Below are 13795 nucleotides of genomic sequence, written 5' to 3' on the forward strand. Positions count from 1 at the left end.
CTTGTGGATGTAACCATTCACCCCGTGTACAGAGGGAAGAGCAGCTCGAGCAGTGGCAGCAGCAGGGAGCGATGCAAGGAGCTCAGAGGAGCTCCGATGGAGCAGTCACGGTCTCGCCTCCCGTCTCCTTCTCCTTCTACCATCTCCCATACCCCTACTCACAACCCATTCCTCTCTCTGTCTCCGTCCCCGTGTCCCTCTCTCCATGTCGGGCCCCAGAGCACAAGGACAAGGCGGAGTGGCGGAAGACGGTGCCCAGCTACAACCAGTCTGCCGGGGCCATGGATCTGCGTATATGGAACACGCCGGATGAAAGTCAGGAGCCCTTGCCGAAGAACTGGGAGATGGCCTACACGGAGACCGGCATGGTGTATTTCATAGAGTAAGTAGCCTCTCTGCATGGTTTTTGCCTTCCTATTATTCTCCCATTACATCAACAGCATTACATTGCACTAATCGGGCTTCCAGTGGTCTTTCCAGTTTATGTCTTTTCCAAGCCAAATGTGAAATGAGAGCAGCGAGTACTCACTCCTCACTCCTCCAGTTAGTGTTGTGCATGCAAACTATCTGTAGGCTCTGTCGTTGGAGCTTCTCTTTCATATCACCTGTGTTTGATGCCGGGGTTTGTTTGTTGGCTCGATTGTTTTACCAGCTGACGCTGAAATGCCACATGCTGCTTCTCTCGCTTACTGACGTAATAGATCGTTCTGCCAGTAAGAGAAACAACGGGCTAAACGGAGTTCACCACTCACTAACCTGCTCTCTCAGTTCATGCCTCATGATCTCTACATCCACACGTCCCTCATTTGAACTTCCTCTTCACTCTGTCCTACAATCTGTCTTTTTCTGTCCCTCTCTCTTTGTGAAAATGTAACTTTTAATTCATCTAAATCTCCTTTCGATTCAAACCGCTGTCATACGAGTTCACGCAATACTGATTCAGGCCTGTCGGCTCCACGTGACTCCCTGTGTGAGGAAGTGGTTCGTTTTGTTATGTCCAGGTAGAGGCAACGGCATCATCGGGCTAATGAAGCGAGACAGCTGCAAACAGGCAGGACAATGGCCCGACGACATTAAGAAGTGTCCGTGAAAAAGTGAACTGTGCTGCTCACAAAAAAAAACCCAGCCAGCTACATCGTTGCTGTTTCTATTCACAAACATCAACAACAACAAAAGTGATGCACTTCAAAGGCTCATTTAATAAGCCAAAACATTAGAAGTTATCCTGTTTGTCTGTCTTCAGAAAGCTTTTTGCTCTGCTTTTCTGTTGTCGGTCTTGGAATAACTCCCGGCTAAAGTGGCTCCAGCACTAATTACTTAATATCACCTTAACATATTAAAGGACTCATATTATATTCTATTTCTCCAAGTTAACCTAGTTCCCTGGTGTCCTAATGAACATGTCTGTGACATGCGTTGGTCAAAATACCTCAAGGATGAAGCACCACAGCAGTTCAATCACCCTGACAAAACAGCCCTGTTCAGAACGCTCTGTTTTGAGTGTCTGTGTCTTTAAATGCAAATGAGACACAGGAAACTACGTCAGCGTCACTGAGGCTCCGGCAGCATTTGGAAAATACATAATTTGCCGACTCTAGCCGGCACATTGCCCTCATTTATAAAATGTATCCATTGGACACGTAAATCCTCTGAGGCTGGACGTTTGTGTAGAACTCTGCGCTGCACTGTGGAGCCAAGAATAGAACACTTTGCTGACTTCTGCTCTTCCGGATACTAAAGCGGCGCTCCGCGAGACAACAATTCCAGGAATTTATCAGTGTGATGTCAGATTGCGTGCGGAAGTCAACATTGCGTGTTTTATCTCCTGTACTAAGACTGAGTCGGACCACAAAAACATGACAAAAACATATATTTTCACACTTTGCCTACTCATAGGGCTGCCAGAGTCCCAAATATAAGTATTAAAACGATTAAAAAGTTGAATTTGCATAATATGTCCCCTTTAAAGCTGCAGCAAGTGACTTTTTTTGTTGTTGTTGTCGTTATTGTTAATATTCTACCAATGTTTTAATCTTCAGAAACAGAAGTGATGTAACGTTTATCCTGTCATGTCCCCTTTAAATATCTTTTAAGATCATTTATTTCTGCATCTAAAGCCTTGTCTCCACTCTTTTTTTGTTTGTACTTTAGTCACAACAGCAAGACCACCACCTGGCTGGACCCCCGCCTCGCCAAGAAAGCCAAGCCGCCTGAGAAATGCGAGGAAGGAGGTGAGCCAATAATTCTGCAGCCAGCTCTGTGATTGTGACATTTGCACATCATACACCTCTGTCTCAGGCATATATACTCTCTTCCCGACCCCACGCGCACAGAAGCTCCCCTCTCTTCATCCCAGCTCCCTGTTGCATTGAACAGTGTGTACATGAGCTGCATACCTACATCTCTGCATCAAGGCTCTGGCTAACAGATGGAGAATGAACAACTGAGCGGGCCTGGTTACGGCCATGCTGGTGACACAGCGCAAACCCTTCGGTCTCCAGTTTCTGCCTCTTCATCCTCCTAATGGCTTCTGGTAGACGTACGGGGAGCTAGAGAGTCTCAAAAGGCAGCTTTCCGTGGCCCCTCTTGCGTAAAGATATCCTCTGCACTGCGTGTGTTTGTCGTGCATTGTTATCCAGCGAGTCTGTGCAGCATGTCGGCACAACCCGCCCCCGCCCCAGCCCCTGCATCCTCGATGTTGTTGTGTGTTAAACCCTCAACACGTTGTGTCAAATAAGCGCAGACCTGCTGTGCTGTAGCTGTAGGTACGGCTGCTGAGAAGCTGCCAGTCAAATCACCGCTTGCTTTGTTGCAAGCGCCAATTGTTCACGTTGTGTCTCAGGAGTACCTGAAGTGATCCGAGTCTGCATTTTTTCCCTGTGTGTTCTCCCCTCAGAGCTGCCCTATGGCTGGGAGAAGATTGACGACCCACAGTATGGAACCTACTATGTAGAGTGAGTAAACCTTCTGCCTTTTACCCCGAGGGCTTAATAACTGTGTACATAGTAGATATTGTTGACTTAAAGGTTTTTTTGGGGGGCATTTTCAATAATTCAAAAGAGAATGACAATTCCACACCTCCTGGTCTCAGTTTATAGCACAACTCACAACTATAACGATTGTAATCGACTAATCTGTCGATTATTTTCTCGATGAATCGTTTGGTCCATAAAATGTCAGAAAATGTTAAAAAACGTCGATCAGTGTTTGTCAAACCTGGAAATGACGATGTTCTCGAATGTCTTGTTTTTGTCCACAAACCAAAATGATTTAGATTAGATTTCTTTGTTATATGGAGCAAAGAACCGAGGAAAATGTTCACATTTAAGAAGCTAAAACAATCCGATATCTTGTTTTAATAATAAAAAAAACAAAACTTCAAACCGATTAAACGATTATCAAAATAGTTGACGATTAATTTAGTAATCGATTAATAATTGGTTAATTGTTTAAACTCTAGATTTGATAGATCTGGTGGAATAAATTGCTCAGTGCTGCTATTACTACCGCAGCTTAATCAAGCGAAGGCCATAGTCAGACTAAGACAGACAATCGGACAACTTGCCAAGTCAGAGAATACATGCGGAGGAGAAGATCGATTTATTGGCCTTGTACGTCATCAATCTTGGCTCTTGTGGCTCTCGTTTTTGTCCCACGCCGTTACCGTATGAATTCTGACAACAGTGCTGCAGCTCAAGTCTGACTATGCGTATATGCGGCGCAGTAATCGGACTATAAATCGTGTTATCCATTAGGGCCGAGCGATTTTGAATACGCTTCTAATTGCGATATTTTTTAACAGGAATTTCGATTGCGATATGATTCGCGTTATCAGGGGGAATGGTAATCTTTCCACCATTATTCTCATTTTCATTCGAAACAACATGTTATAACTGTGATATTTGTGCAGATCTGTGAGAAACAAAGATCCTCTCTTCAGTCTGTAGAATGAGCTGTTTATAGATGATACAATAATGCATATAAAATGATATTTTGACACGCATGTTTGGCTTTAGCAAATGTAGCGCCTCCTGCGATTTGATAATTGCAGTCGGCCGTACTGCGATTTCGATAAAATCACGATTAGTTGTTCAGCCCCCCGTTATCCGTTCATAACTCACGCCGCACGTATTAAAGTCTTAAATGGTGGTGCCGTGCGTTCTCAAAGGACCACGTGATTGGTGCATATTGTGCTGCCGTACAAACGGTAGTTTCCCACAGTGCTGGAAAGCAATCATGTCGGTGCAGATAACACTTATAGGCTGCAGCTTTGTGTGCGTGATTGAAAGAGGACAGACAGTGAAGACGGCGGACAATGAAGGTTTAGGGTTCCTGAGAGGGGAAACTGGGGTTGAGATTCCATTCTGATCAAGGGTGTAAACAAGAATACAATGTTTCATTTTAGTCTCATTAATGTGGACAAAAGGGAGGGGCCGTGCAGGCGGGGTGGTGGTGGTGGGGGGGGGGGCGATATCAACCTTCCTGTTTATGCAACAGGGTCATTGAGAGGCTGCCTCTCCGTCTCTGTCTCTGTCTCTTTGTCTGGCAAATTTTGTTTTGCGAGTGAACGTCCAAATGTGACGAGGCGAGTCTCATTATTTCCTCGACTGCCGCCCCCAAGACATGAGGTGCGGCAATTAAAAGGGGGTGAGAAAGTGAAACCAGTGACCAGCGGCAAGTGAATCAAAGAGCGGGAAAAAAAAAAAAAAGTGCAGGCCAATGTTTATCTCCTCAGACCGACCGACCGGGGAGGGGTTTCTCTGTGCGTGAGTCAGACACAGCAAGGGGCTCTTTTACTCCCTCTATCTCACACACACACACACACACACACATGCATGCACACATGTAGTATACGCCATCAGACTCTCTGCATGTGGCTGATTCGCTGTGCAGCATCAGTGCGTTTTTGTCTTCCCACTGTGTTGTCACAACCAGGATTTACAGCAGTTAAAGCTCATTACTCAGACGAGCCTCCTCTTCCCTTTAGCCGTTAGCGTGCAACCCCGAGGCAGGACATTCGTCTCGGGTTTCGGCGCACAGGTGCAACTTTGGCGGATTGTTAATCGTTTTTAAATTGAGTTTTGAGTTAACGTGACAAAGGCCTCATTTCCGTGTACATGTGTTTACAGTTTATTCAATATGTTTGATCCGGGGGTTTACGGTGTATCAAGCTCATAGTTATCCCATCATCGATACAAATATCTGTACTAATAGAATGTGCTGTATGTACAGGTATAGATTGAACTACCCCAAGTACACAATTTTTGCAATATTTATTATACTTTACAACACTGTGTGTGTGTGTATAATATATATACTGTGCTATTGTACAGTCCAGCCCAAACCATTTTCCGCTCAAATTATGCACCATTATTATTTTAACTTCTGTACGACTGTGTAACTTCTTGTCGAGTATGATTCCGATGACGGGTGCATTATCACAAGATATTAGTCCAGTTCTCTTTGAATCCACTGTGCATTTTCTTTTTATTATTATTATTATTAAGGCCTGGTTTCATATGTGTTTTCATATTATCATCCCGTCTGTGTGTGGGTATACACTAGATAGTCCAGCTTCTAACACTGGCGACTCTAAACAGCCTATAGGCGAATGCAAGCTTAAATTATCATTTATATATTATTATTTTGACCCTTTTTGAGAAATGTCAAAGGTGCCTCACCTCCCACCTCACGTCAGCTGGGATTAGCTCCAGCCTTCTTGCAGCGCTCAAAGGATCAGTGTTACGGAACAGAAAGTGCACGGGTGTTTCCGAGTTAAATTTGAAGAAATCATTAGATTAGATTAGAGTAGGGAACACATATTCACCATTAACTAGGTGCTTACTAACATATGTAAGTCGCATAATAGCCCTTAGATTAATAATTGTTAAGCACGTATTAACATCCTTATTCTACATAACCTAATTCTACCTCTATTACGACATGAATTAAGAGTTTTCCTACATAGGGTGTTAATAAGTGCTTAATATCAACTAATAAAGGGCTAGTATGCTACTTATGTGCATGTTCGTAAGCACCTAGTTAATGGTGAATATGTGTTCCCTGATCTAAAGTGTTATCAAATCATTTATTGTAATGTACGCGTTATGTCTCAAAGTGTGTCTGCACAATGTATAAACAGTATATCAACATGTTGGATCTTTATTATATTGCTATTGAAGAAAATTATATCATGTTTAATATACATATATAGGCTAACATACCACAGATTAATACAGAAGGAAGCAGAAAGCAGCTCAGACTCTGTGTACTCGACGTGAATGAACAAAAATAGAAAGATGAGCAGCGTGTCGAGGAAAAACCAGAAAAGCGGGAGCATATTTGCTATGCAAAACTGAGGCGCGTGTAACAGCGTTTACTATTATTACCACTCGTCTAATGTTATCATTTCACTCATTTCACTTGCAGCCACATCAACCAGAAGACCCAGTTTGAGAATCCCGTTCTGGAAGCAAAGAGGAAGTTGAGCGTGGACACACCTGCTACTGTACCACAGCCGCCAGCACCAGCCACAGGTAACTGCTGATACGTTATTTACGTCACAAATGAGGAAGGGTCGATGAGATCATTCCTGTCATTCTTTTAAATCTGCACTACCGTTCTAAAGTTTGGGGTCACTTAGAAATGTCCTTATTTTTTAAGGAAAAGCACTTTCTTTCAATCAATATAACATTAAATGAATCAGAAATACACTCTATACATTGTTCATGTGCTAAACGACTATTCTAGCTGCAAACGTCTGGTTTTTAATGGAATATGTACATAGGTGTATAGAGGCCCATTTCCCCATTTCCAATTATTCGCAATGATGTTAGCACAGCTGAAAAACAGTTTTGCCGGTTCTTTGACGAAAGGGCAAAATTATTATTTTGAAGAAAAATCATTATTTCTAATCTTTAGGTCAAGGTCTTCACTATATTTTCTATTCATTTTGCAAGTCTTTTGATGAATAAAAATGTGACATTTAATGGAAAACGCAAACAAAATTGTTTAGGTGACCCCCCCAAACTTTTGAACGGTAGTGTATGTAAATAATACGAAAACATGAGAACGCCAGCGTCACCACGTTGGAAAAAGTCAACATAATAATTATTAAGTATTGCGGTATTTAACACATCTTGTGTCCGATTTAGAGTGTTTAATTCAAACAACGTTGTTAAGGTTGAGGGCCGGGCAGGTTTCTTCTCATTTGTCATCAGAAATGGAGAGGAATCCTGGAATGTAAGAGCTGTCGTCAGCTTTAAAGTAGCACATGCTGTTTATTTCAGTTTTGATTTAAATTGGCTTCTAGATAAAATCTAAAATGTATACACATGTGATTTTAAAGCCTTGGGAGCAGCCTGGCTCCAGGGAAGGCAGCGTTGACTTGTTATAAAAACACAGGTTCTGGCTTTGTAGTTCAACCTTTTTGTTGACTGAAGGAAAAAAAAATATACACTGCAACAAGATATTAGATTTGTCTGAACACTGGAGAGGCCATATCATCATCCTTTAAAGCTGAGATGTCCGTCTATGAGATGATCTTACGGTTGACGGGCTGCTGATGAACAGCCCATTGCCCCTGACGCAATGATATTCAATTTAAACAACGGAGCAGCGTTTTTCCTGGGCAGCTGAAGTCATTTTGACATGCGATAGGGAGGGACTCGGAGGTCTCTTTGCGAATGCTTTAGCTTCTCTCGTTAGAGGAGGAGACGGGAAGACGAGAGGAGAGACGAAAGAGGAGATGACCGCGTTTGAAAGTGACTCGTTGTCATAAATTGCGTTTTTTGTCCGGGGTCATCAACTGCGGCGAAACAACTGCGACGCCGAAGCCCAGCGTCGTTGTTGTAACACGAGTAAGAATTATGCTCAAATACAAACGGGCTCAACCGCATTAGTATTCAAACTCGCCTCTGTATTGTCAGACAACCCTCGTACTAGAACTGTCTGCCACACTCTGTTGCGTGCAGAGCTCCGTCTCCTACAGCTGAGCCTCTCTGCGCAGCTCTTGTGGACGATATTGCTGGAGTGCACCGCCGCCGCCCGCTGCCTCCCCTGAGCCCTCGCGGCACCTTCCCACCCTTGTTAATGAGAATTAATGGCTGGTGGTCCTGTGCGAGCGTGTGGACGTGTGCGTGAGGTAGCTTTCTAAACACTGTTATGACAAAAGACTGGCCAGCCTGACCTCGCAAGACAATGCCGCAGAGCAGAGAAGCAAAGCGCAGCGCTCGCTATGCTCATCCGTAATTACAACACTGACAATCCTGTCTGACATTTTCATATAATCACTTCACCCCCCGGGAAAAAAAACACTGTCCCTTTTGTGGCGCGCAGCTTAATCAAGACCATGTAAACACTGTTTAGGTGTGTAGCTCTCTCTCTCTCCATCCTCCCCCTCTGTCTCTCTCCCTGCTCTTCTGTCAGTGATGCTTTCATGGCGATCATGTAAGAAACAAACACTTTCCTGATGTAGTGTGTGAACAACATTAGTTATCACTTATTTTTATTCTTATCTCTACTTTATTACTTACTCTACATTAGAGTGTAATTTAATTAAATTTTTTACCGTATTTTTATTTTATTCTGTTTTTACTCTTATCTTTACGTTTTATTTCTTTTTTTACTTATATTTAGAGTGTAATTGAGTGTTACCCTATTGTGTATTTTTATTTTACTTTATTTTATTCTAGTTTTACTTATACTTAGAGTGTAGTATTTTACCATATTGTATTTTATTTTATTCTAGTTTTACTTATATTTAGAGTGTAAGTTTTTACCATATTCTATTTTATTTATCCTATTTTTACTCTTATCTTTACGTTTTATTTGTTTTTACTTATTATGTCCTTGCACATTCCTGCACCTCTTGTCACCTTAACTGAGCTGTTGTAAATGTGTGTTTCCCCCCTCGGCGGAGGAATAAAGTCATTCAATTCAATTCAAATTCAATAAGGAAACTCATGGGGGGGGGGTTGCATTAAAGTGGACATGTTATGCTAAATCAACCTTTTAATTATTTAAATCCTTATATTTGGGAATCTGGAGGCCAGGTGTGAAAAAAGATGACCTAAAAAACCGCGAGAGTGCAGGCGAGGGCAATAGTATTTCGGAAGAGCGGAAGTCCGCAAAGTGTTCTATTCTTGGCTCCACAGTGCAGCACAGAGTTCTACACAAACTTCCACACTCAGAGGATTTACGTGTCCAGTGGATACATTTTATAAATGACCGCAATAGAGCCTGCAAATGATGGCTTTTTCCAAATGCTAACTGCTGTTAGCTTCCAGAGCCTCAGTGACGCTGAAATAGTTTCCTGTGTCTCATTTGCATTTAAAGACACAGGCACTCAAAAGCGAGCGTTCTGAACAGGGCTGTTTTGTCAGGGTGATTGAACTGCTGTGGTGCTTCATCCTTAAGGTATTTTAACCAAAGCATGTCACAGACATGTTCGTTAGGACACCAGGGAACTAGGTTCACTTGGAGAAATAGTGTAATATTTCTCCTTTAAAATACACAAGATTAATTGACAATCTCGAAAACATCTCTCTGGCTCAGCTCCAACACAGGAATGTCAACTTAATCACGCTCGGCGTCATCCTAATTTCTTTTTTTTTCTTCCTTTCTTCACCGCGGTCACGTTTATTTGCCAATTGCTATGCATTTATGCAAATCACATTCCCATGACAAACTGAGAGCGGTGTAAGAGGCAGGAGTGAGAAGGGTTGGGGGGGGGGGGGGCGGGGGGGGGTGGGGGGGCTCTAGTTCTGCCCTCCCTAATGAGATTGATGTCCCACCATGTATCCGTGTGGGAACTGTCAGAGGAGAAGCATGAAGGGACACTGCACATAACTCACAGTCTCATAGGCTTACACCACAGGGAGGAGAGAGTTAGGAATTAGGTAGAATCTCCCTCTCTGTCAAGTCAAACTATTTCTCTCTGTTTTTTTCCGTCTCATCACTCTTCTCGTCTCTCTCTCTCTCTCTCTGACACACACACACACATACACACACACAGACACTATAATTCCCTTTCTGTCATTTATGAAGTTGCCTCATTTATCCATCCTGCAGGCACCAAAAGAGGAAATTTGCAATGAAACTTACTTTGAAAATGTCAGGTGCACTTTAGTTCAGATTTATCACTCCGATTAAAGAAATCTGTCGTTCGAGATGAAACTGGGACAAAATACTGACATTTTTATAATAACTAGGACATTTATTGGCTCTATGGTGAATGGAGCAGGAGTTTGCTGTTAAATTGCAATTTATTAATGTTAGTGTAATTACTAGCAATGAGCAATGCACTGTCAAACACGCCACTCTGCAAATGCTGTTATGATGGCGACAGATGGTAATTTATTTTCTGTTTCCCTTCAGTTCCCATGCTCATTTTCAAAAAATATGTCCGTACCACATATAAACCTAAGAAGTGTGGTGCTCTTGTCTATAGAATTATTGTCACTGAATTCATTCATTCAGGTTCTTCAATAAAACTCTCTTTATATCTAACGTTTTATTGACAGACCAAGATAAGGAAATGTGTTCAATTTATTGTAATTGCAGTCATTTGGCCATTCAAGCTATTTATTCCATTGATTCCTCCATTGCCTTTTGTCAAAAGGTCCTCACCTTCTTCTCCTTGATCTCTTCAACAGAGGAGCCTGGTGTGGGAGCGCGGCGATTCACACGAGATCCATCTCAGCTGCAGGGCTCTATCCTGCAGACGTCGCTAAGAAAAAGCCCCCAGGGATTTGGGTTCACCATCATCGGAGGAGACCGACCTGACGAGTTCCTTCAAGTCAAAAATGTCCTCCCGGACGGCCCTGCTGCACAGGACAACAAGATCAGCTCAGGTAATCTTCCCCTACTGACCTTTTATATATCATTAAAGTGCACTGTGGTATCTGGATTTCATTTCAGCTGAGGCCCCGCCGTACTTTCTGCATTACATGTTTAAATTGCCCTTATGTTGCTATGGTTCCATTCATACTAAAGTACTCGATCTGAAATTCCAATCTAGCAGTGGTAGTTTTGTATGTCCCTGTATTATTTCATAAGCGACGGGTTGCACAGGTGTGGGCACCAGTTGACCGCCTCACATAACCTCTGTCAAGCATCTATATTGTCGCTTTTGACGCGATTCCATGACACAGTTTACCAGTTAGCTCCGTTAGCTGCGTTAGCGCCTTTAGAGCCGTTAGCACGGCCTACAGTCGAACTGGAGCGGCCTGTTTTTTTGACGAAAAGAGCAGCGCTACGAATAACCAGCGTACCCGTGTACTGCGTATGTGTGTGCCTCTGTTTTGAAAGTTTAGCGTTACTTTAGAGACTCATTTTAACAATCGGGAGTCACGTAAACATGACGTCATGTGCATCTTTTTCCGGTCAGTCATCATGGCAATGCCCCATGCATTAACATTACATTAAATTAGATTAGATTAGATTAGATTAGATGCGTGCCCACCCTTGTTTTTTTTTTTAAACTGGGTGTATGAAATAAAAATGTAAAATGCATCATCGGATTAATACGGAAGCGTATTGCATTCACTTGAAAAAAAAAAAAATCCTGTTTTTCTCACTTATTAATTTTCGGTTTGATTTTTTGAATAATCTTTTTTCTGTTTTTCTGACTAATATTTTTTCCCCTGTTTTTCTGTCTAATTATTTTCCTGTTTTTCGGAGTAATTTTTTTTTGTTTTTCGTGCAAATTTTTTTCCCCTGTTTTACAGAGTAATTTTTTTCTGAGTTGAGTTTTCCGTAGATTAAAAACCATTTCAGTTTAATAAATAATGAAACAAAACATAATCCAGTGTCGCAAACATTTGCAGGTAGTGTCTGCTTTTGCACAAAGGCACACTCTGAATTGGCGTCAGCGTGCTTACCATACATAATACACTTCTATGTATCCTGAGTAGTACACACAAACAGAAATGTTCAGGGGCAAATAAAAAAATAAAAAATAAACGTTCAGCCGTGAATGTCACATTGCTTGATTGAGCAAAAGCAAAGTGTTTATAGGCAGCGCTCAGTGGAGCAGATCTTAAAAGACAAAAGAAACAAACAAACAAAAAATCTGTCAATAAAGCACATGTTCACTTTAATAGCTGACACCCAGATTTCTCATGCAGTCATATATTAAAGGTTTAACGGGCCCGGGTGACGTCTCATGGCTGCACGGTGACAAGAATGCTTATCCGAGACGTTTGCCCGTCTACTGCAGCAGCAGCAGCGGCCTCGTGTTAGTAGCTCTGTAAATCCCCCCTTTTATCGTACATACACTGTAAATACTGTGACCACATGCACAGAGGGTTTTATTCCTTTGATTTACTGTTCGCGAAGTGCCCCGGGTTTCGCAGAACACTGCTATTGATTGCGTTTAGCATTTTTTTTACAGCCACATCAGAGACGCTGCTGTGACTGAACATGCAAGTGGGAGAGTAATTATTTCAATATTTCATTTCCCTTGAGAAAGACGAGTAATTGATTTAACCCAAAAAAAAAAATGAGCTGTAATTCATTCAATTGGCTTATAATAGCAGACCGTGACAGTGGAGTGAAACAATTTTTAAGGTTTTGACTTCCTGTCAGTAAGTGTAGAACATTCTGAGACCCCGTATTTTACTTACCTTACCTCTTATCATGTGGGTGCTTAATTAGTAGACAAGTCATTAGAGCGAGCACTTCAATCAGGGCGTGGAGCTCATTTCTAGAGTATAGCATTTGCTGTGTTTGCTAGGAGATGGTATTGATTGTGTAGGTGGGCTTTTGAATGTGAGCCAACTAGCCCAGTCAGCAATTCAGCCGCCTGTCCAGGCATATATCTCAGCCAGGCCAAAGGGTGACAAGAGCCTCTTCCCTCTCAAGGAGATGAGAGGAGAAAGAGGAGAACAGCATGTTAGTGATCTCATTTACTGCCTCTCTCCATCACATTTACATCTGTACATCGGAGAGTTGTAAATGCGGACGCAATCCAGCAATGTATTAAAGCGGAACTAGACCGGAAGTTCCTATTATCGCTGTTTTTTTTGGTGTGTATCTGCGTCATTACCTTGTTTATGAAGCCCTGACGGTTCGAAACAAACAGTTCAGCCATTGCTGAGAACGTTATGTTTTATTGTAATCTCGGGGCTCAACGAGATCACTGAAAATCCCGTAATAGTTACGTAAGCAGCGGTTCTCCTGAACAACCGATCGTCCTCCTCCGGGCGGTAGTCCGGGCACATCCGGTTACGTACATTGAACCGCAGAAGAAGAATAACGTCCGTTGTGGAGGTGTTTCACGAGCAACAGTGTCTTCTGACTCTGGGTCTGACTCCGGTCTAAAGTCATAAGAGGGACTGCGGCGGGGAATCGTGACGAAGCTATTTTTAAACACTGTTAAAACAATGTTTTGATAATGAGGAGCAGTGCATCCGCCGTTCCAGAGGGGGGCGCTGCGCTTCTGAGAACGGATGTGCTGGATAGTACTGGCCAATCACAAGACTCTGTCTTCTGGGGGTGAAAGTTCACTCTGAAACATCGCGGCTGAAAAACACTGTCAGAAAAGAGGATTTCTATCGGCTAGTTTACAGAAACTAGGAGGTTTTTGACCATAAAAACAAGTTAATATATGTAAGTAGACCTCCATAACTAACATATATGTGCAACAGGACCACTCTATGTGACCTTTAATACTGTGATAACACCGTCAGTTATGTTATTGTATAATGTCTTATTTTGTCTGCGTGTGCCGTTTTGTGGTGATTCATGTAAGCAATGTCTGTTTTGTTCTCATTCCTCCCAGAGGTCTCATTGT

General features: G+C 42.4%; 1 protein-coding gene across 1 annotated transcript in view; it reads left to right on the forward strand.

The window, feature by feature from the left end:
• Positions 1-13795, forward strand: part of magi3a (membrane associated guanylate kinase, WW and PDZ domain containing 3a) — a 122000-nt gene that overhangs the window by 92539 nt on the left and 15666 nt on the right. The window contains exons 5-9 of the mRNA XM_083895576.1: positions 220-382; positions 2152-2231; positions 2897-2954; positions 6430-6536; positions 10656-10853. Of these exons, the coding sequence (XP_083751702.1) occupies positions 220-382; positions 2152-2231; positions 2897-2954; positions 6430-6536; positions 10656-10853 (606 nt within the window). The remainder of the gene's footprint in view (positions 1-219; positions 383-2151; positions 2232-2896; positions 2955-6429; positions 6537-10655; positions 10854-13795) is intronic.

The sequence above is a fragment of the Microchirus variegatus genome (assembly GCF_963457635.1).
Source record: "Microchirus variegatus genome assembly, chromosome: 9".
In the NCBI taxonomy this organism is placed as follows: Eukaryota; Metazoa; Chordata; class Actinopteri; order Pleuronectiformes; family Soleidae; genus Microchirus; species Microchirus variegatus.